This window comes from Alosa sapidissima, chromosome 23, assembly GCF_018492685.1.
Source record: "Alosa sapidissima isolate fAloSap1 chromosome 23, fAloSap1.pri, whole genome shotgun sequence".
Classification (NCBI taxonomy): domain Eukaryota; kingdom Metazoa; phylum Chordata; class Actinopteri; order Clupeiformes; family Clupeidae; genus Alosa; species Alosa sapidissima.
In genome coordinates, this window is record NC_055979.1 from 23,065,054 (window position 1) to 23,090,183 (window position 25,130).

Sequence of the window (25,130 nt, forward strand, 5' to 3'; positions counted from 1 at the left end):
ATAGAGCCAATCATGTGGTGTGTTGTGAAGATATCGTGCCAATCATGTGTTGTGACCTCGCCACTGGAGTGACATATAACATTAATTCCCCTGTACAATTTGTTTGTCTAAGTCTGAGAGTATCAGCCACTCAACGGATTAACTTGGTTTCACTTTCATTTTTAACATGACCACAGAATGTGCCTCAAGCCCCCTGCCTATGAGACATGCACATTCTCAGAAACATAGGTACTTTCCTTGTAGGTTGGAGTAGTCTTTCCATCACACAAGTCAATACCTTCAGAGTTCTGTACACTGGAAATTATGGGAGTTATACGTAATCTTTAAATGTTCTATTTTAAAGAACTAAAAAATCTATTTTCTATAATTAACCTTTTAGTCAGTTCACAAAAGAAAGGAATGAAATATGATAATGCAACAAACCTCACTGACTTTAATGTAGAGAAACAATCATAATATGCATAATCAACAATGAAGGTGTCCTCCAACTGGTACCTTTCCTTTCATTTCATCATTTTAAGAACACCAATCTAACTTCTGAAGAACAACAAGGAAACTCTTGTACAGTAAGAGTTGCAAAACCATATTCGAGAAAGTGCGCATACGCATGCTGTTGCCACATCGCCAGACAAACATTAGGCAAAATATCAAGCAAACAAATCAGATACCTTGTTATGCAGCAACATATATAAGACACTATTTGTCATAATTAAGATGGGATACATAACCGTATACCATATAAAATATGGATATTACAATGAACTTCAAGGGTTACTGCTGAGCAGTAATTTCCATGTTTTACAGATTCAACAAACCATTTTCCATATAATATTTTTCTTCTCCTTCTAGCTGTGCAATCAAGCCCAAAAAACACGGTCAAATCTGGCAACATAAAATGTTATCAATGAATAGAAAAAAAAAAGCATTTGCCCTGATGATTTTCAAATACTGATCCAATAGGAAGCCTGTTGAAACAACAATCTTAGACATGCACTGGCATACATTTCATTGTATACAACTCCTCATATGCAGGAGGCTTCGAACATTCATAAGTCACTTGCTTCTTGATCTTGCAGGTGATGATGATGGCCATGATTACCCCAATAAGCTGAGGATTACAAAGCAAAAAATGTCATTATTGTTTTATGTCATTAGGCTAATTTTTAACATGTGATCATAATCATAATCCATAGCATGTCATATTACGACATGTCATAATTATCAGTGCCTACATATATGTTTTATGACAATCTGTTTATAGTTATCAGCACTTTGGACCCTATCTTGGTGATCTAAAAGCGCATAGCGTATTCTTATCACAACGCAAAGCGTATTCCTATCTTACACTCGAGTTTTTCGCCATGCCCTTCTCTTTTATTACACGATGCGCCTAGGGGTGTGGCAATTAACGACCTAAGGTGTGGTCTGGAGCATTATCTAAAAATCGCTATATTACACCATCTAAAAAGTATTACGCCCTGACCAAGGAAAACCTGGTCTACAACGAAAGGCACATATAAAGCGCAGCTGAAGACGCACTGTCACGGGATGTAAGCAGCAACTCCTCTGCAGCATAAATGTCCTTGGGTTTTTTATTCAGTTGTTCGAACATTATTGGGGTAAGTGTTGCTTATTTTAGGCTATGTTTTCGATGTTAACCCATTGTCAGTCAATAGTGAAAGTGTGACACCACAGTGAACATTATGACACCACGGTGAAGGTAGTTTCACTTTGACTATAAGTTAAAATAATAGACAAGTGCAGATGCGTGTAGGCTATACCCAGCTAGGTTTTAGTAAAGCATGGTTTAGTAGAATATCTGTTCCATGCGATGTGCCGCTGACTGTCAAAATATCGATTCGCTGTTTGATGTTGCGCTGCTTGCTGTTAAATGAAATGACAGATGTCATTCTCATTAGCTTAAAGGATGTTACGCCCAAAACACACCCATGACTGATTAAGAAACATATGAGGTGCATTTTTGTGCCAGGCGCCTGACATTCAATAACAAAACCATCCCCAATGTGGACTGGACAAACCCCTACATTTATTTAAGCTATTCGCCAGTGACCGTGTATTTTAGATCAACTAAGATAGGGCCCTTAATTTCAATCGGAGATACAGTAGTAGTGGGCAATTTATTTTTTCAACCAGTAATTATTACCATAGGAGCTGGATCATGCAGAATGACCAAGATATGGTAGACCTCTGCCTTGCATTTAGATTTGAAATACATCGGACCAGTACTTTTGTAGTTTTGTTAACTTATATGAGCAGACACACACAGATGGATGGCGGCCCCTGTTACAACTAGATGTACCCCAGAGCGGTACAAAATATGACCGCCGCCCAGTCCAGCACATTTTTTCCACAAAAATAAATCACGCTGAAAGGCCTATATGATTCTAACTGTCTCACTAAATTGCATTATCCACACTCAATTCTCACTGGTATCTGCTAGACAACAAGTACCAAAACATGATTAGTTCATAGATTTCACATGTAAAATTCATTTTATACAACCCCACCCCCATCTTGCCTGTTCATAATTCTGAGAAATTCTTAAATTGTGTGCATGTGTGCGTGTACACGTTTATGTTTATGTGTGTGTGTGTGTGTGTGTGTGCGTGCTTGTGTGTTTGCCTGCGTATGTGTGTTTGTGCATGTGCATGCATGCGTACATATGTCTACTGTGTGAGTATGTGTCATACGTATGATTACTGTGAATGTATGTGTGTGCGTGTGTATCTGTTTATGCACATGTGTGCACATGGAATGGGTTAACATGACCCCTGTAGGCAAACATACGGAAAAAATTGGTCATCCTAGGCCCTACGGTTCTCAAGATATTCACAGAAAACTGTCTGCCCTACCCTCCTTTCGGGGGGTCCAGTACAGCAGGGGGGCTACAGATCAAAAAACGATGGTTCCATGCTATCCATGTGGGGTTACATGACCACCAAGTTTCATGTACCCCGGTCTTTCAGTGTCCCGGGAATCCTTGTTGGTGTACGGTCACTAAATGTACACATAAATTATTTTATTGTAAGGCCTCCCATGAACGAAAGTTCACAAAACTTGGCATGCATTCGGAGGGTGTCATAATGATCCTACACTTTCAGTTTCGTGCAGTTTTGACCATGTCAGCCAGAGATATTGTGATGAAAACACCTAATTTTTTGCTTTTTAATTTTTAACTAGGTGGCGCTATACATGAAATAAGTGGTAATGGGATGGGTTGACATGCCCCCTTAAGACCAACATACAAAAAAAAGGTGGACCTCCTAGGCCCAACAGTTCTCAAGATATTCACAGAAAACTGTCTCCGGCCACCTACAGGCCAGTTGGTGTATAGTAACATAAATTAATTTATTGTGTGGCCCCCCATGAACGGAATTCCACGAAACTTGGCGTGCATTCAGAGGGTGTCATAATGATCCTGCACTTCCAATTTCGTGCAGTTTTGACTATGTTAGGTCACAGATACCTGCGATTACAACACCTCATTTTTACTTTTTTGTGTTTAACTAGGTGGCGCTATACATGTAATGAGTGGTTATGGAATGGGTTGACATGGCCCCTTGAGATCAACATACAAAAAAGAAAGGTCCCCCTAAACCTTACGGTTCTCGAGATATTCACAGAAAACTGTGTCTGCCCTACCCTCCTTTCGGGGGGTGCAGTCCAGCGGGGGGGCTACAGATCAAAACGAAAAACGATGGTTCCATGCTATCCATATGGGATTACATGCCCACCAAGTTTCGTCTACCCCGGTCTTTCAGTGTCCCGGGAATCCTTGACGGAAATTTGGACATGCGAAAAAAAAAAAAAAAAGAAAAAAAAAAATCTGACTAAACCTATATTCGCTGCGCAGCGGTCATAATAATCTCTTCTCCCCCAACCAGGCAAAAGGTAATAATCAAAACAATGAAAGTTCTTACCCCCACAATTGAAAATCCAAAGAAAATCCCAGTTGCAGCATCCATCATCATATTGATATACCGCATAATGAGAGAGTGACATGTCTAAAAACAACATTAACAGATGAATTTGAACAATACAAATATATTTGAATTTGAAAACTGTAACATGCTTTTGTTTGTGGGACAAATACATTAATTTACCAAGGTTTGATGTAGCCTACAATGATTTGAAAGTATGTCATGTTTGCTCATATTCATACCTCACTGTAGATCTCTGTAGTCTTTGTCTTGTAAAGCTGCATATACTGTGAATAAAACGATTTTTTATGATCAGGGTTTCATGGAACAAAGACAGGAGATATACAGTACATACTGTAAATATAAAAAAACATTACCTCATAACTTCTGAGAGAACTTGTCTCCTTGCATTTTGGAGTACCCCGGTAGGATGCTGGACAGATGCAGGACTCTGGAATCTGTAAATTCCAGTCTTGGTAGCCATTGCGTGTGCCACAGCACTCAAGCTGTAAATGCATGAAAAATAGCACTCTCTCATCACCTTACAAAATAGGAAAAAAGAAGACCATCTTCCTTTGGATCTCATGTCCTACCAACTACAAATTCTCTGTGTAAATCCAAAGGATTCTAATCCCATACACTTTTTGTCAAAATTCAGTGAAAAGTTCCTCATGGTGATTGCTATTTTTTGTTAGCACTCAACAAAACCCTGGTGTTTGCAGAAAGCTCTACAAGATAGATATAGATAAGAAACACACTGGCTCATACCGAGTCATCGACATACAGTATCAACATGTCGCCTATACATGGAGCTCTCAGGCATGGAAGGAAGAGGTGCAATTTAAAGGCCTAAATATATTTTTTTCATAAAATAACATTTCCAAAATCATTTTGATGGCACATAAACTCTTAATAGGGTGAACGGCACTTCTGCAGCACTCTGAGCAGGTCTAATCGCTTGTAAAACAGCCATAGGAAGTTGCTGTTTGGGTAGGATCACTGAGGGGAGGAGGAGTAGGCGGAGGCCACATACATGATGGACAGCTATTACTGCAATTCCACTTTATATGATTTAAACCCGCTCACCTGTCAGACTCAGCACGTCACACTGAAGCGTCACAAGCGCTCCACCTCTTCCCCTGTCTCCTCTATTCATTCACATGGAGATCCCTCATCAGGAGGTGTCAGCGAATATTGCAAACTAGATTTCAGATGTAGGGTACTGTATATGGTTTGAGTACTATAGTGTTGGCTACCGTATGCATTTGCATCACCTACACTTCATAAAATTCATGAGGCAAATCCTATGCAGAGGTGGCACTAGAAAAGGGCCTTATGAAAGGAAATATTTTTGGGCAAAATATTAGGGGGGTCCGGGGGCATGCCCCCCGGAAGAAAATGTAGAAAAATAACCCCTTAAATCAGTGGTCCCCAAACTACGGCCCGCCACATCATTTTGGGTGGCCCCCCAAAACATGTCTGTGGTATATAGCATCTGGCCCGCACTCGGAGTACGACATCGTCAAACTATAACCTCCGTAATTTCCCCCATTCATTCTCTATGGCGAGTCTTAACAATACACATGTAATACTCCTTTTGTCCACTGGTGGTTGTTTTGGCGCTGTTTCGTGTTTGCCATCGAAAACGGAATGAACCTACCTGCAAACAATGTAAGAGGCCTATGCTGACTGCATCAGTGCTCAAAGTATTCTAAAAGTTTATCAATTAATTGTTAATAACTAACTAACTTCTATTCAAGTCATATTTCTTGGACTTTCTGGGATAATTATTTCTATTTTTATTCACTCTTCAAATGCTGATACAAATTCACAAAGTTCTCATCAGGTGAGTGAAAGTTAGAATGGTGGTTATTTCAGATGTTTTTGCCAGCACTTCATAAAACTCTCATAGTTTGAGAACTTTAAATTATTTGTAGGATATTGCTTGTTCACAACTTGAGCGGTGTATGCAAAGACACACATTTTAAATAAAATATACTTTTGGGACTCCCTGCTAATACTTTTGGGAATGCTAAAGTCTTTTTTATTAGTATTATTTCATTTGAGCTACATTTTACATGGCATGATGGCAATATAAACACAGCTAACAATGGTATTAAATTGCAGTAGCCTATGATTAAATGTAATGGAATATTCAACTAAGGTAGACTGTTGTTGTTCACAGAACTAAGCTATTTATGGTTACTAATATACTCCGAGTCTCTGGCCCTCTCTTAGAGCCAGGCATAGTGAGCTGGCCCTCGGAAGAAAAAGTTTGGACACCACTGCCTTAAATGATGACATCTGATGACTTTTATGGGAAGTATTGATACATTGAGACAATACATTATAGCATATTACAATACAGCCTATAAGGCCTAAAGAAAACGAATTTATAAAAGAGCAAAGTAGCCTAGGCCAACACCAGACTAAACCAAATATGACTGAAATAGGCCATCATGATCATTTTGCCAACAGTGACACAGAACCATGATTTTTTCCCGTTTATAACATGTTTTGCTTATAACTTAAAGGGTAATTCCGGTATTTAGCACTTTGAGTCCCTTTTCTGGTTTGTTTTGGATGAACTAGAGTGGTAGACACCGACATTTTGACGATGGGTCCTGTCTCGACTTTCTGACTCATTTTGAATCGCCTTTGACTGCTTCAGAGTGGCTGGTTATGGGCATGCACAAACATGTCCTTAAAACAACCCTTAACATTCGTTTTCAAAACTACGCAACTCGCCGAGTGGTTGCAAAGCCAAAACGAGAAAAAACAACTTCATAAATGACGTCTTTTTAAATCAATTTGTTGACCTTTACCATTTCATGGCTTCTGCTGAGAAACTAGTTCGCCACACACAGAACGCAGCTGATCAACCCTGTCTACTTTCACTTTCAATGAAATCTAGTAGTGAACGGACTAGCTACTTGCGGCGTGATATTCTGAAAGATGTGAAGCACAAAACGCGTCGTCATCGTCAGCGGCCTGTTATACATAGCATTGGTCTGTGTTATGTAAGGGATAATGTATAGAACGCCGGTCATTATCGGGAAATAGGTCCCGACAGGGCGAACCAGACCCCTACACACAGCAAAAGGGTTTTTTTCCACCCTAAAGGGACCTATTTCCCGATAATGACCGGCATTCTATACATTATCTCGCTTATTACACGGCTACTTGCCAAAACGACACAATAAACTCCCCACGATATGACTCTTTAGCCTACATTGCCTAGGCTATAGCCTATTTGTTACCGTTTCATCGTGCCTTTTGCTGGGAAACAAATAGTTCGCAACAACACACGCTGAACTTGAATCAAACATTCTTTAGAACACAGCTGATCAACCGTCTGCTTTCACTTTTGAATGAAGTTCCAATCCTTGCATAGTGGTATATGAAAGACGTGAATTAGAAGCACAAAACCCATTTTCCTTGACAGCGGTCTGTTATCGTGAATTAGCAGACCACCAAACGTTGGGAAGGCCCATTCAAGTGAATGGAGCATTCTGCAGCATTATGAAGAGCCGTGTAAACAGAAATATAGCCTACCAATATAGCCTACCTCTGACCAACAGACACAGGTCAAAAACCACGAAATTCCAGATTAAATCGGAAGAATCACACCCCTGTGAACTAAAGGAAATAAGACGTGTACTTACCTTTAAATATTCTTGAACATACTGAAGACGCGCATCCCTTTCAAAGACTTCTTCAAATTTCCTGGATAACTTCACAAAGTGTATAGAGAGAAGATATTCAGTATGTAGGTCAGACAGAGAACTACAATTTGCACTGAAGAACTGAATTTAAGACTGGCATGAAAAGTGAGATTTTTACAGAATGTTTGTTTTATTTTAAATATAATCTTTTAATTATATTTTATTTTGTTCAAACACATTTGTTTCATTACTATTTAAATTCTAATAATTCCATAGTTTATCTTTATTCATTTAGGTTATTTTTTCTTTTATTTATTATTATTTTACTTGTTGCTATGTTATTTCTAGCCTGACGAGATAGACCCACATCAACATTTGCTGCTGGGTGGGTCTGAATTTCTAGTCTATGTTATTTATCATTTTCTTTTAAATGTGTAAAGTGTATTGAGACGGTGCATGGTGATACTGCACTATTGAATAATAAAACAAAAATACAGTGGCTTACAAAATGAATCCGCCCTCTGCAAATAATCATATGACCATTTTTTGTTTATATACATATATAGGCTACACACATATTTTCCCAATCAGTGTTTTCAAGAGTTCTTTATTGCATTTCTGAAGGCCTTTTATTGTAATAACAGCCTTACTTTAACAATGGGGTTTGTGTTTGCTCAGTTAGTTTTTCTTAGCTTTGTTTCGTCTTGTAGTTTGTAGTGGTCTCTTGTAGTGGTAGCCCTATGTTCTTCTTAAGTTCCCTTGTGTCACTTTCTGTTCCTGTGTTTTAGTCCTATCAACGATGCGCTCCTTTGTTTATTTGGCCATGTTCTCAGTTCCTTGTTTCATGTCTCTCATTTCATTCAGATTCATTACCGCTGTGATCTTCTTTACCATGCCATCCACAGTTCAGCCAAATATGACACCATGTACTGCGATCTTAATCACAGTATTGTGATTTTAGTGTTTTCTGAAATAACTGACAACACCAGTTTCTTGTGCTCACCTCTTCATTAAAGCTACTTCCAGTATGAGTAAACATGTGTTAGCTGTTTCCTGCTTGTGATACACTACACTGAGCTAGGCCTACTTGAGCTTGGTTGGCTATACTTTTTCCTCAATATAATGTCAGCGGTGTGAATGTATTTCACCACTCTAACAAAATCTGTGGATATGCGTTCATTTGGGAATCTGTGCATCTCAAAATCCTCTCGTGAATGATCCGCCATTTAACCTTAAAGGAATTATCCGGAGTAAAATGCACTTTAGATCGATTTACGGATGATTGGGAGTACATACGTTGAGTTGACATCCAAATCATGTCTTTCAGATGTGTTTTGAGAAAGTTCGATGTTAGGCCTACCGTTTTTAGTCAAAGCTCGTTAGCGTGGAAGTGAGAAGGGCATATTATTTCGCCACTACAAAACGCTATTTTTATACCTCTTCTACAGTTCCAAACAACATTGCACTTACGTGGTAGTGATTGCCAAGTGTGCTCTGGAAATTCACAATTTCGTCGCTGTTTAAAAAAAAAAAAAAACATAGTCCAGTCCATACAACTTCATTTCAATTTCAAAAGAAATACTGGACTATGTTTTTTTTTTTTTTTTTAAACGGCAACGAAATTGTGAATTTCCAGAGTACACTTGGCAATCGACTCCTACAGCAGCAAATGCGCAAAATAGCCTACATTTAATGGTCATAATAATGTGATGAAAAGCGGACAAAAATGCAATCAAGTTATGAAACGAGACGTTACCAGAATAGTTTGACATTATCTTTGCTAAGTGAATATTTTATTAGGCCTATGAGGTAAAAAGCAGAGAAAGCAACATGTGGTTTAGTCTGTAGCCTACTGCATCAAAATCTAAGCCTACACATTTCCTCTCTTTCTTACTCGACTTCTTTCTTATCTTCAAACGTGTTCTTAAGTGGCACCGCGAAAAATTATTGCATGGTGCAACAATCTAATCTTAAAATAATTACAATTATTTATGTCTCTGTGTGGTATATAACCTACTTGGGATGCTTACATGCAGATGTCAAAGTGTTTCTATTTTCGTATTGATGTGAATTAATGTGTAGATCCGAAGTTTAAATGGTAGGCCTATAGCCGTGACGTGCAGTCACCTGACATCACCGTCAAATCAGAGGATATTTCAGAACTATTAACGTGGACAGCTCCCCTTAAGAGCATCTTAAGAGCAGTGCATGCACGTTCACGCTACGAGCATGTTCGGGAAACAGTCGGAAAAACCAAACGAACGATCGTAAGATGAATCGTAGAAAACCCTCTTAAGAGCGTGTCTCCGTCGTTATCGGGGAAGTGGGCCCTGGTCGGGGAAACAAATAAACAAACTCGTTATTGGGACGAGTACATAAGTAGGCCTAGTTCTAAGTTGTGTTTTAGTATTATATTTGCATTACTTTAGCTTGGGTTTTGTATTATTACCTAGAAATATGCTAACCATTCGTGCTTCAGTTTCAGACAGGTCATCATAATAAGTTATTAAAACCTTTGGGGCTAACTCCTTTCATTTCTGCTGCAGCAGGTTGTGCGCAACAGAGTAGACGGACATAAGCATAAGATACAGTCTGAGGAGTTGCAGCTTTATTCAGTTACCCGCAGTTGAAACTAAACCTAAGTTTCCCTCACAAACACTGATTTGGTCGCTATACTGTAGCTTATTCCAAGCTGAGCCGTTTATGAGCGTTTAGTCCTAAATGAAAACGATTCAAACTCTCTAGCCACTCACTCGCAATTCACTGACGTCAGGTTCACTTAAAGGAGCCACACATACTGTAGGGCTAGGCTACTGTTATGTTGTTGACTGCCGTACTATTGAGGACTATTATGAGTTCTGTCCATTTGGTGGTAGGTAAAATTACTGCAAAAAAATTATGCTTATTAAATGCTTTCCCCAAATCACTTTTCACATTTTTTTTTCAAGAGTAATATTATCGGTTATCGTATCGGTATCGGCCACAACAAACCAATAAATATCGGTTATCGTTATCGGCCCTAAAATTCCATATCGGTGCATCTCTAATTTGTGAGCTGATAGACTATCAAAGCCTCGCGCCTAACAGAATGACTGTGTGCATGTCACATGGCTATTCCAATTAAATAGTTCCTGTAACACCTGATTGTATTATATTGATAATACACTGTTGCATAGATGGTCGCATTATGCAAGCACCCTGCCTCTGCTAAGTTATTCCCATCATCAAATTAGCAAAAGTGTAATGGACTGTAATGGACACATCTTATGTGTCATTTTCGAATATTCCCTTTAATGTTTTTGAGCCACTCGAGTGTTGCTTTAGCCTCATGTCCTAGGGTTAGGATCCGCTTTCTCCGCTGAGTGTCAGGGTTCTGTTAGTCGTGTCAGGACTTATTTTCCGATAATTACCGGTGGGCAATACATTATCCCTTACAGTATATGGTGGGTAAAACCTTTCCCAAACCTTAGTTTCACAACTGACTACAACAAAGGGAACGGGGGACAATTGTGCTCTGGCATTGTACAAATGAACCATACCTAGTGTGACTCATGGCCGTAATGCTGTATCAGTATCAATATACAGTAGGCCTAGCATTACTCACATTTTGTGCAAAATAATCTTGTTACAAACTGGAATATGGTATGCTAAATTGAGAAAGGGAGTGCGGAGGTGAGATGATCTCAGTGAAGAAACTTACAGAGAATTGCCAGGAAAATCACTTCCTGTATGTGAAAGGGGTCCATTTGAAAAGATGGATGTACAGATTGGTCATGATTTCTGAGAAATTGTGCACTGCCTTCACTCTCCGCCGTACCTCCCCTGTAGCTTTTGAGCATTGTTTTAAGTTGAACTAGTTGAACTACTAGCTACTACAAACAATTGTTAACTAGAAAACAATAATCAAACCACCCTAGACTAAACTATTTTTTTAACTATGTCAGTTTTTGCTTCTTTAAATTACCATTACCCCCCCCTCCCCCAATATAAGTACTGTATTTCTTTTTTATTATTCTATTTTTAAAATGAAGTGAAAATAATAAAATATATTCATATAAAATAATATGAATTTCAAGGGGGTTGAATACTTTTGCACTTTTGAACACTACTTTCGCACTACTTATTTTTCTCACTGTCTAGGCTACTGGAAAACCATGCTCCATTTTAACACATCTATTTTCTTATTTTAAAAACAAATAGCTACTGTATATAATGTCATGATATTAAATATTAATATTCTAAATGTATTTTTTCTTACCGTTTGCCGTTCAGAAATACTCTCAACAGCCCCAATCAGGCAACTGACCGTGCCAATACCGAGAAAGAACCGAAAACTGTTGAAAAAGAAGATAATATTTATATTCGATAGATAAGATAGATCTTATTTACATTAAACATTTATTTTTAGGTTGTATTAGTAGTAGTCGCCTACATAACTAGGATGAATAACTATGATTGTCTAACACAGTAAAAAAACAATATTTGCTTTACTGCAATATGCTTCTGATCATTTAATAATGATCGGCCAGGAATAAAAACCTCATTAACAGCTAAATGAAGGCTGCCTTCACATATTTACCTTGATGAGGGCCCATTTCTTCTCTTTGTATGCACCATAGACTCCAAGAAATGATATGCTTGCCACAATTAATCCAAACAGGGATAATGACCAGAAATTCCCCACTTCATTTTTCTGGGAAACATTCGGTGATAAATGAGACATAAAAATGTGTTGGCTTTGCTGTCTGCAAAATGCTGGCTAAGGTTAAAAAAGTCTCTAAACTCTTAAACCTAAATTGAGTAATGTTAGAAGAGACCTAAACTAGCCTATAGCACAGTTTTTTGTGGCCATTGATTCTCGTTCTGAAGTCCTTACCATTTCTGCTGCCATCCCTAAAAAGTGTACACGTGCAACACATGCAACGCCTGTCAGCTGGAGGGAAATAAAACAAACAAATACACGGTGATAAATAGGCTAAAGACAACCACGATGCTTATAAGTTACATCATTGCAGGAGAACTACAGAAAGAAAGTTGGTAGATAAATATCTCCTCATTCAAATAATAGGCCTACAGTTACTTACGGCGAACAGTGCGTTAAAGACGATAAAGAGCCATTTCAAACATTTGTTAACCGAACCCATTTTAATGGATAACAACAAAGGATATTCCACAAGTATCTTCAGGTGCGGGAACAACTGTCTGAGAACGCCGTCACCTCTGGACTAGGCCTACCACTGAAAACGACCGACCACACTGTAACAAGGGCTACTTTCGGTTTTGTAAGATACACACAGTATGCTGCGGTTTCCGGGTTGAAAGACGTTTTACCTGAAATCATGTGCTACAGGCTTTGAGGTTTGAGTCATGCGTCAAATGTTTTGCTACATTTTGTTGGGGCTGAAAGCGGCTCTTTTTGCCAGGATGCTTTCATTTAAGAGATTAAGTTTACACAAAACACAAAAACAATATTGAATATTGTTTACATGATCACATAAATTAGAAAATGATATGACCTATAGAATGCATTAGTTAACAACAGGTTGTACCCCTAGAATAGTAGCTAAAAGCACTAGGCTACCCTATAGTTCAACTAAGATCACTGATCAAATGCTACAGGAGAGGATAGCCAGAGATAGAAGGCAGGGTGTAATTTCTCAGAAATAATCACCAATCTGTAATTTTTTTTCAATTGGTACAACTTTCACAATTCACATAGGCCTAGCGATGGCTCAAGAAGAGGGGATTATTGTGCAAGTTAAAGGGACACTTCACCGATTAGCATTAAGCTTTGTATCAGTAGAAACCCGGTAGGATTTTCAAATGACTCGCTCATGTCCACCTGAGACGAGAGACATTTTGCGTCATAGCAGGATTTTTTGGCCAGAGGCTAGAGACTACTAGCCTGACTCTCGCCAGATGAATTTCGTTCCGCCTAGCTCCACTCATCCATTTGGGATCGCTCCATTGGAGAAGTGTTTCAGAAGGCTGGGCCTTATCAAAAATCCTTCCATATGATTGGATAAGCCACTTGTCCGTCATTTTTATTGACCTCTATTTCAACCACTCACATCGTAGCCAACTTGTGACGCTGTTGACGCTTGTTTCCTCGTTGTCTGAATCAAAACAGTCTCACAGTCGCTTCTCCGCTACGTCACATCTATGAAACTCCCGCCCTGCGTCCTCATTGGCTCTACCATAAAATCTGGTGCCGAAATCACTCTCAACGGAAGCGATCCCAGATGGATGTGAGTGGAGCTAGGTGGAACGAAAATCTGGCGAGAGTCAGGTTAAAGGCACACTATGCAGGTTTTTTTTAGCTTAATGTGCAAGTTTTTTTTTAGCTTAATTTACCTTCATTTAACAGCTTCAGAGTCATTGGAATGGTGACTTTAAATATGACTTTTTTCGGGTTGAATGGTGGCCGTGTCGCTTCCCCCTAGCGCCTGTGAGCGGAAAAACCAGCCTTGCAACTGTGGGCCGGCGGGCCGACGGCCTCAGTGTCAGGAAGTATACCGAGTGTAACGAATTGCTTTACTGCATTCAAATACACATACACGCCAGGCACCGGCTAGAAAAAGGTAGCGATGGTGTTTCTCAGACATTCGTCATGACAGAGCCAGCGAAAAAGAAGCAAAAACTGAGAAAACGGTAAGGAAATTGCCAATACTGCATAGTTTACCTTTAAGAGACTACATCTCTAGTTCTGCATGTTTTCAACCCGTCCATAAGGGGTGGGTTTTCTTTTATTGTCTGTGGGGGTGTCACCTCACTCCCAGAATTTACAAATAGTGTCCGCCATTTTTCTTTTAAGCTAAGCTAACAGGCTAGACTCTTGCTCTGCAGAGAAAACTGATAGCGGATGGTAATTTTGAAACTGATATGGGAAATGGGGATTTCGAAGCTCTGGTGTGTGAATCCAATGCTTGTGACTAACTGTACGAGGCGCAATACAGCGAGTAACAGCTGAGGATGATTGAGGAACAGGAGGCCTTGGTCAATTGAAGTTCTCAATGACAGCTATAGCCTGCCCTATTTGTAATTTGAGCTATGTAAAACGTATAATGGATATGGTGTTCAGTTGTTTGCCTATAAACAACATGGCAGACATTTTCCTTGTCTTAATTCATGTAATACTGAAAAAAAAAATGTAGGCATGTCAGAATTACAGTTATGCTGCTTACATAATTTAGCCTATAGTGTTTTTTCATTTTTGATGACAGGATAGAGACTTAAGGAAAATTATGTAGACTAACAATATAATTTTAAAGTCCTAATGATCAGCCTACCTATTTGTATGTCCCGCAGCTTACATGGAACGTTATTAACCGGTTCAGGAACTTTATTTTTTTGTTCTAACCGGTTCAGGAACATCAATTTTAAGGTTGAACCGAAAACCAGAAATATTAAATTACTGTTTCTGTTCGGAGAACAAGTTAACTTGTTCTCCCTTTAAGTTAACTTTTAAAGGGTGTATCTGCGATTGCGGGGTAACGTCACTTCTGTTGATGTTCAAACAAAACAGAGAGCTAACTCGCTACTCCCTCCCCCTCCCTCCCATGCAATTGAAACTCTCCTAAATGCGCATCTCGTCGTTTATTGGTTGAAACAATTTATCTTGCCTTTGAGTGGTTGCCAACACTTGTTGGTAGCAATTGTTTTTGTGTATACAGTAGATCTCGTGGGGGCAGACAGCTAGCGGATTGTTAGGGAAGATTAGATGAATGTGATCATTTAAGTTTGGGGCTGAAATCGCTGATACAACCTTTAAAGGAAAATTACGGTATTTAGCACTTTGAGTCCCTTTTCTGGTTTGTTTGGGATGAACTAGAGTGGTGGACACCGACATTTTAACGATTGGTCCTGTCTCGACTTTTCTGACTCGTTTTGAATCGCCTTTGACTTTTTCAGTGTGGCTGCCTACAGGCATGCACAAACATGTCCTTAAAACAACCCTTAACGTTCATTTTCAAAACTGTTCAACTCACCGAGTGGTTAGTGGTGTTTGTTGATGTTCCAAAACAAGTAGCGTAGCGAAATACAGTTTCTGTCGTGTTTTATTTGGCATTTTGTAAAATCCCATTGATTTCTGTTGGAAGACTCATTGCATGTTGATATTACTGCGCCACTGGAAAGGGAAATGAGGGCTGTTTACATTTGGTTGTAGTCTTTCCGCGAGACCTTCTTTTACTGTCTATGCTTCAGGCTCAAATATTAAGCGGAAGTTTATATTGCCGTTCTGAGGTGTCTGAAAAAATAGTTCCACAATAGCAAATAAGACGGCTGGAAATCATACATTGCGCCGACACCACTAACCACTCGGTGAGTTGCACAGTTTTGAAAACTAACGTTAAGGGTTGTTTTAAGGTCATGTTTGTGCATGCCTGTAGGCAGCCACTCTGAAGCAGTAAAGGTGATTCAAAACGAGTCAGAAAAGTCGAGACAGGACCAATCGTCAAAATTTCGGTGTCCACCACTTTAGTTCATCCAAAACTAACCAGAAAAGGGTTTCACTCTCTCGTCTACCAGTTATCTCATGTGTATGGATTCAGTACAATGTGAAGAAAATAAATCTGTGTACAAAGAACTCAGGATTTCTTCATGTTCATGAATAGAGAGAGTTTAGCTCACTGTTTAGTTGGAATTGGTACACCTCAGCGAGAACAGTACAAGGTTATAGGCTACCCCAAACATCTACATTTTCCTATTAGAATGTTTTGTCAAGTGTACGCTTGTAATTGAAAGTAGCCTAATTATAAGCCACACTTCAGTCATTGTTGGCACTAGATATCTGTTTGAATTCAGTTGTTGTAACCCCAGTGTCTATTAATGGCCTATCTTAAACTACCAGGATCAATTTAAATTCCCGCAACAGTGATCAATTTGTGCCACCCTTGGAAAAATGTAATGCCCGTCCATGAATTGTTGTCTGCCGCCGGGTCTGGACTGGAGAAAGGCAATCGCCTGCCTGTGTTCGGAATATCAGCCGATTCAGGGTTCCTGATGGTCAGTAGACTTACATTACTGCGGCTATCAAGAAACTGTTGATGCTCAGGCTGAGCTATAGGCCTAATAAGTTAGATATTGTTCATATATATATTTTTTTATAAGTTCAAATTAATGTTGGATGTGGTTTATTTTTTTTTCTCCAATAGTGATTCCAGTTGACCCTTCGCTAAGCCACGCCCAAAAACCGCCACAGGCCAATCGTGGCTTAGCAATCCATAACTAGGCACGGGAGGTCTGGCAAGCTTTTTGAGTTTTGCCATGTTAACCTATGGAGACTGATGGCCTGTGAATCGTGAAGGGCACTTATTTGGATATGTGGTGCCCTAACCCACATAAAAACACAGTGAAATAACATGTTACACTATAGACACATGATATACCGTAATTAGGAACATGTATTGTTGTAACTATAAAAGAAAATGCCATATTGCATGATATTTCCATAACCACGTGATACACGCTTCGCAATGAGGGCAAGAAGTTGTTAACATTCGCCGTATAGCCTGTCAGCAATCTATCTAAAATACACCTATTTGACCATTCATGATATACTGTCAAATAAGTTGTGGGAAGTACATAGCGTAAACTGTATTCTTCTTTCGTTTCCCATGCCTGTTTCATTCGTCCTGGCCAGGAGGGACAAATGAAACAAAATGCACATTCAATGACAGATATAGGTTGCTAGTGACAAAATATTAGCTTTCAGTGTGGTACGATGTCTTTGTAAATGACATTTCATTAAAAAGTCCCGGTTCTATCCCTATGTAATAGACGTGCAGGGTGCGAAAGCTTGCCAGGCATAGCATCAGTAACCAGGGCTTGAAAACAAAATTATTTTTCAAACGTTCCGTTCCGAACGGTTCAGGTAGGCCTATGTTTAACGTTTTCGTTCTTGCATGCGTTCCGCCACCAACATATCGGTCCTGAACCGGTTCGGAACGCAAAATATCGTTCGTTCTTAAAGTTCCGGCAGTGTTTGGCGGGCCTATCAAGTCTATTTTTGTGGACTTAGAATAGACATACTCATTATTTCCCCTTGATTTAGCCTATACCGTAGCTATGCCCAAAAATAATGAATCACAGGCAGCATCCAAAAACATTCAGATGGGCTATCCATCCCATAGCCTACAGACTTACTGTAGGCCTAACCTATGCCTATAAATAATTTCTTATCAAAAATATTTCTGGATACGTGCTAAACTCCTTACCTGGTTGTAGCCTTTTGGAGTTTTATCCATATGGAGATCTTCAAAGGCTTGCGCTATAATTCCAACCCTGTTTATAAACGAACCTGTCTGTTGCTGACAAGGCCTATCTCAAATTTCCTGTTTAACTCTTCTAGGCTACATAGAATAGGCTATAATTGCGCAAACATTTCAAATCCCGACTTTAAAACGACAAGGCGTGGACAGGCAAAATAGGCTATTACGCATAGGCTACAAACAATTTCCAAATCAGTTTCAGTAGCCTACGCCAGTGTTTCTCAAACTTTTACAGACCAAGGACCACTTAACCATTAGAAAAAACCTCACGGACCACATAGCTAATAGACACAATAGGCCTACTCACTGAACCCACCTTGCTTATTGTCTTTGCACCTTGCTTATTGTGTCAGAGGATTCATATGATTTAAATTGGCATAGCTTACATAGGCAGTATTGCAGAACTTTGGATTTACATACAAGTTGGTTCAATATTGCAAACAACGCATCTATATTATTTTTTACAACAGCTCGCGGACCACTTGGGATAGCTTGCGGACCACCAGTGGTCCCCGGACCACACTTTGAGAAACACTGGCCTACACTACGAGCTGGCCTAAGATCCGAAGTGGCAGACGGATAGGTTACACTACAACAGCAAGACAAAATATACCCATTTGGACCAAAGGTCCATTTATTCTTTTTTTTTATTTCAAACTGCAGAAATCAAATTATTAAGCTGTTATATAGAGAACGAAAAAAAAAAACGTTATTAACCGGTTTTGTGGATTTCAGAATAACGTTTCTGTTCCGGAACAGTTGAAGACCATTTTGTTTTCGTTTCCGTTTCCGCTCCTCGTAAAATTCCGTTCGTTTTCGGTTTTCGTTTTCGTTCCTTGAACCGGTTCGGAGCCCTGTCAGTAACTAAGGAGGGCCTGACTTTGCGAAAGGTTAATTGGGGGAAAAAGGTTGATGATATGTTTAATTCCTCCCTCATGGTCCGAATAAATGAAACAGGCATGGGAACAAAATAAACATAGGCTACAGTTTAAGCTAAACGTTCATAGTCAAACGTAAATGTAGTTTGATGTAAACAAGTTCGATATTTTACAACATCCTAAATCAGGGTCGTTTTTTCTTATGGGCAGTAGCCTAGGCTATGGGTAGCTGCCAAGGACGGCACGAGCATTCGCAAAAAAACTTTTTTTAGCTTTCATTTGCGCTAATAAGTTTTCTATCGTTCATCAAGTCAAATATATATCACTTAATGGGGAGTGGGTAGGCTACCCTATAACCCAGGGGTGGGCAAACTAAGGCCTGCAGATGATAATCTTTGTAATCTCCATTGCAGCAGATCTAACTTGAACGTTATGCTATTGCTACTCCATTTAATTGGGAACGCATCTGAGCGCGCACGAGAGGGAGAGAGCAGCAGGTTCCAGCTGGCTTGTCATTGTTGATAATCAATATCTCCTTATTATGACCGCCGCGCAGCGAAGGTTTAATCAGATTTTTTTTTTTTTTCTTTTTTTTCTTTTTCGCATGCCCAAATTTCCGTCAATGAGTCCCAGGACACTGAAAGACCGGGGTACACGAAACTTGGTGGGCATGTAACCCCACATGGATAGCATGGAACCATCGTTTTTCGTTTTGATCTGTAACCCCCCCGCTTGACTGGACCCCCCGAAAGGAGGGTAGGGCAGACACAGTTTTCTGTGAATATCTCGAAAACCGTGGGGTTTAGGAGGACCATTTTTGGGCCATGTCAACCCATTCCATAACCACTCATTTCATGTATAGCGCCATCTAGTTAAACACAAAAAAGTAAAAATGAGGTGTTGTAATTGAAGGTATCTGTGACCTAACATAGTCAAAACTGCACGAAATTGGAAGTGTATGATCATTATGACACCCTCTGTATGCACGCCAAGTTTTGTGGAATTCCGTTCATGGGGGGCCACACAATAAATTAATTTATGTTACTATACACCAACTGACCTGTAGGTGGCCGGAGACAGTTTTCTGTGAATATCTCGAGAACCGTAGGGCTTAGGAGGTCCATCTTTTTTATGTATGTTGGTCTTAAGGGGGCATGTCAACCCATCCCATTACCACTTATTTCATGTATAGCGCCACCTAGTTAAAAATTAAAAAGCAAAAAATTTGGTGTTTTCATCACAATATCTCTGGCTGACAAGGTCAAAACTGCACGAAATTAAAAGTGTAGGATCATTATGACACCCTCCGAATGCATGCCAAGTTTTGTGAACTTTCGTTCATGGGGGGCCTTACAATAAAATAATTTATGTGTACATTTAGTGACGTACACCAACAAGGATTCCCGGGACACTGAAAGACCGGGGTACACGAAACTTGGTGGGCATGTACCCCCACATGGATAGCATGGAACCGTCATTTTTCGTTTTGATCTGTAGCCCCCCCGCTGGACTGGACCCCCCGAAAGGAGGGTAGGGCAGACACAGTTCTCTGTGAATATCTTGAGAACTGTAGGGCCTAGGATGACCATTTTTTTCCGTATGTTTGCCTCCAGGGGTCATGTTAACCCATTTCATGTGCACACATGTGCACAAACAGATACACACACACACACACATACATTCACAGTAATGTCACAAGCACGCACGCACACACACACACACGCACACACACACACACACACACACACACACACATAACATAAACATAACACAAACAATCAAGAATTTCTCAGAATTATAAACAGGCAAGATGGAGGTGGGGTTGTATAAAATGAATTTTACATGTGAAATCTATGAACTAATCATGTTTTGGTACTTGTTGTCTAGCAGATACCAGTGAGAATTGAGTGTGGATAATGCAATTTAGTGAGACAGTTAGAATCATATAGGCCTTTCAGCGTGATTTCTTTTTGTGGAAAAAATGTGCTGGACTGGGCGGCGGTCATATTTTGTACCGCTCTGCGGTACATCTAGTTATAAGAAACTTTTAATAGGAAATCACGAAGGCAACAGTAGTTCCCACTACTGTTTCTGAACAGCCATAGGCACAGCACTAGCCTTAGGCTATATTTGAGTGCAGCAGGCATAAGATCACTGAGAACTAAATGTGAATTGTTCTTAAAGTGACAGTGCACCATTTATACATTTGTTAAACAGCATCAAATTAGCAGTATTTTTTAAAGCAATTATTTTTTTTAAACAAAATGACTATGATAGCCTTGATATTTCACCCCTCTGGGTCAGTCTGCACATGTAGGCTATTTTGCTCTTCTATAAATTAGTTGAATTTAATAACCTGTGTAGGTTTTCTTTAGGGCTAAGAGGCTGTATTGTATGCTGTAATGTATGATATGTATTTATCTCTATGTATCAATTAGTTTTCAAAACATTCACCAGAAGTCATCATTTAAGGGGTTATTTTTATTTATTTGTTATTACATGTCCCCTGGAGCATGATGGGAGCCTTCGGATCATTATCACCACACCTGTGAGCATGGCTTCGGGGCTCGTGAACCACTGCACTCTGAAGCTGCATCGCACTTGTCAGAGTTCTGCTTGTGTTAGATTGTTGGCTCAAACGTGTGATAAGTTCGGTGTTTTCCCATGCATGCTAGCTTCGTGCTCATGAGTTCCTGTTGTGGCCACGACCACAATGACGGCTGTAGGCATACATGTTTCTATTGGTTAACGTTGAGTAAACATAACTGAAAGAGAATGTACGGTTATGAGCAAACCTCAGTTTTCTGAACACAAAACATTAACCCTTTCTAGCCTCATTGCTCCTGAATCTGACGTGATTGAAGGTTCAGGTTCAGCCTGACGATGTCATGCCAGGACGGCTTCCCATTAGTAAGCAACCTTGAAGGAAAATCTCATAAATAAATAAATACATATTTTTAACAAAAACACATCACTCACAATTATAATCGATTGTTATATCTTCAGCAGTGTGCGGAGAGCTTCACGATTTCCTTCGACCACTTCCAGTTCCCTCATTGGTTCTGATAAGTGGTTCTTACACAGATATCCAATTGTGTGACTGGGACATGTCAAAGAATTAATTGGATGGTTAAATGGGGATTTAGATGCAGCTACACATACTCATTATCATGCTATATTGATATATGCTGTGCATAAGTTAAGATACCCATGCCAAAGTTGAGTATAATGTGGAATTAAAAATCATCTTTTGGAAATTAATCTTAATGCCTTAATTAAGAAAATGAGGAAAAATAAAACTTTTAAGGACACCAATTTTCTTTGTGAATGAATAATGTATGGTAAATAAATAAATGGTCTTCCTTAAAATACAGGGGGCATAACCCTCACCCCTATGTTAAATTCCCATAGAGGCAGATACTATGATTTTCCTTGGAATTAAAATAATTAAAATAGCCCCACATCATCACATACCCTTCACCATACCTTGAGATTGGCTTGGGGTACTTTCCATAAGATAATCTCTCAATGCAAATCAAACCAGCTGTTAGGCAAATTGAAATACACCATGCCAATCTAGGTATGGTGAAGAGTGGGGCTATTTTAATTCCAAAGGCCAAGGGAACTTTATCAGGATGCATATTATCTTGGATCCATGAAATAACTGGCCTATAAAAATAAAAATCTGCCTGCCTCCATGATAATTTAACATACTAGGGGTGTGCTTAACACCATCTGACAACCACTGAAACCCACCTCACTGAAACGAGTGCAAATTTTGCGTATTTGCTGTGGTTTCTGGGTTGAAAGACACGTTTCCTCAAAATGGCGGGCAACAGACTTTGAGGTAGGCTTACGTGATGAATACATACAGTACAGATACAGTATGTTTTGGTACATTTTGTTGGGGCTGAAGACAGAAGTATAAGTATATATACTTTTTTGATCCCGTGAGGGAAATTTTGGTCTCTGCATTTATCCCAATCCGTGAATTAGTGAAACACACACAGCACACAGTGTACACACAGTGAAGTGAAGCACACACTAATCCCGGCGCAGTGAGCTGCCTGCAACAACAGCGGCGCTCTGGGAGCAGTGAGGGGTTAGGTGCCTTGCTCAAGGGCACTTCAGCCGTGCCTACTGGTCAGAGTTCGAACCGGCAACCCTCCGGTTACAAGTCCGAAGTGCTAACCAGTAGGCCACGGCTGCCCAAGAAATCGCCTGAACAGGGACATGAACCCTGGACCCTCAGATTAAAAGTCTCTACTGACTGAGCTATCCAGGATTTGCAGAAGGCTTTCATATAAAGTCTGAATTTTACATACATTAAGAACTTTAACAAATCGCCACTTCAGTCACTTCCTCTTACCTGTTGTAAATGCTTGGTAAGTCAGCTATAATTTGACCAGACCAAAGGCAATTTCCAACAATTTATAAGAGACAGACTTCTATCCAATATCCAATCAGTACCACCACAATACAAAAACATAAACACTACTGGATGACACAGCCATTTTCTGACGTAAAAGGTTCAAAGGCATTCAAAGACAGGGAAGGAATTGCTCGAGGTAACTTTCTACAGATGTGTTAATGTCATTGAAATTGTACATACTGAAATGTAAACAAGAACACATCATAAATACACTGCATTCCATCAATCTATATGTAGTGAGTAACTTATTTGAACATAAAGATTATTTCCCTGGTACAGACCGAGGCAAAAGTATGACCTCCTCACCAGTGCTCTTCATGTTAGATTAAAATAATATGTTCTCATTCAAAATGCTGAACAGTTACAAGTGGGAACATAGTTCAATTAAATATCTTAAAAGATGTATTTTCTTTCTCGTTACATAACCTAGACCAGGGGTTCCCAAACTTTTCCACAACAAGGCCCCCCAAATACCACTAGGTTCTGGCTAAGGACCCTCTTGATGTGTTATTAAACCCATCGAGAATACTACGGCAAATGTAAAAATACATTTGTAAGCACTTCGCAATGGAGCATACAGTGTGTAAAAATTGTATTTGGGGCTTTCTGCTATATGAGAGCTATCACTCTACTATTATTCCCAGTCATTATCATGGGAAATATAATGTTCAGATATGCGTCACATTATTATAATGGAATTGTATAACAACCCTCATAGTAATAGGTATATTTTACATTTTTCAAATGTATTTATTTGTTGCAGCAAGTTGCTTCCAACTTGCTGAGGCCCCCCTGGCACCCCCCTGGCCCTCACTTTGAAAACCACTGACCTAGACTATTGCTGAAGTCAAACACAACCTAAAACAACAACCACATCCTGTAAATTGGAATACAGCTTGTTACTGACCTACTTTCAAAATGTTCACTCAGATAGATGGTGGGGTTGTATTCTATGTGGCCGATCTCAATAATATTAGTTTGGTTTGGTGCACTGGTGACTATTTTACCACGTTATAGCTGTTTTGATTAGTTCAGTATGGGGTTTACAATTCACATTTGAACTCAGTCAAAGTAAATGTGATAATGTTATGTTGCGGATTCAAGACAGGTTATACATGGGCTGGTTATAGTCATTTTACAGTCACCATTACGTTAGATAGTTATACTCCCTGCCCTGGCCAAGCTTTCCAAAACTGGAGTTATCTGTCATTAACGATATTTGGGTCAAAGTTGTGCTCACAGTGCAATAGGCATGAAACATGTTCATATTCGCTCTGCTTTCCTCCTTGTAACCTTTGTGGCTATTACCATGGCACCATGTGATCATATAAACACTATTCAAACCAAAACTACTACACCCTTCACTAAGCTATGAAACGTTTTAACTAGATAAGTCCATTTTTAACCTATAACATCTATAACCTATTTTAATCTATAACATTTAATCTATAACATCTAGTAATCTTGTACTGAAAATTCGAATGAGTTGATGGTCATATTCAAATTCGCAGTGGTCTCTTAATGTTTAATATTGCCGTCAACTCATTGGAATGTCACTCAGCAACCGGAGGATGACATCAGAAAAATGTGCAGTGGTCTCTTAATTTTTTCAAGAGCTGTATATCAGAATGATTGTATCAATATCATACTTCACATTTGGGTGCATCAAAATGGAGAACATCCGATGAAGAGAACAATCAGGCAGTTCCTATGACAGACATATCAGAATTATTGTATAACATATAAATGAAAGTAACACATTTTAAAAGTAAATCTTGCTTATGGCCTCCTTACACCAAACAACCTTGACAAGATTTGGGGAAGATTCTTGAAAGATTGTAGTCTTTTGAGTACTTGATATGATTTTAGAAACACCCCTAGCACCAGGTCTTGTGAAGCTGTGTGCAAAAGTAGATCAATATAGAATGAAACAGTAGTACTTT

At 39.4% G+C, this 25,130-nt stretch overlaps 1 protein-coding gene across 1 annotated transcript; it reads right to left on the reverse strand.

Moving 5' to 3' along the window:
* Window positions 1-410: 410 nt before the first annotated feature.
* LOC121698895 (tetraspanin-8-like) lies at window positions 411-12,887 on the reverse strand. Its single transcript, XM_042081395.1, has 9 exons — window positions 12,691-12,887; window positions 12,483-12,539; window positions 12,186-12,299; window positions 11,865-11,940; window positions 7,607-7,675; window positions 4,319-4,447; window positions 4,184-4,228; window positions 3,942-4,025; window positions 411-1,108 (listed from the first exon to the last, which is right to left on the reverse strand). The coding sequence occupies exons 3-9, from the start codon at window positions 12,221-12,223 to the stop codon at window positions 983-985; spliced, it is 567 nt and encodes a 188-aa protein (XP_041937329.1). The 5' UTR covers window positions 12,224-12,299; window positions 12,483-12,539; window positions 12,691-12,887; the 3' UTR covers window positions 411-982.
* Window positions 12,888-25,130: the final 12,243 nt, after the last annotated feature.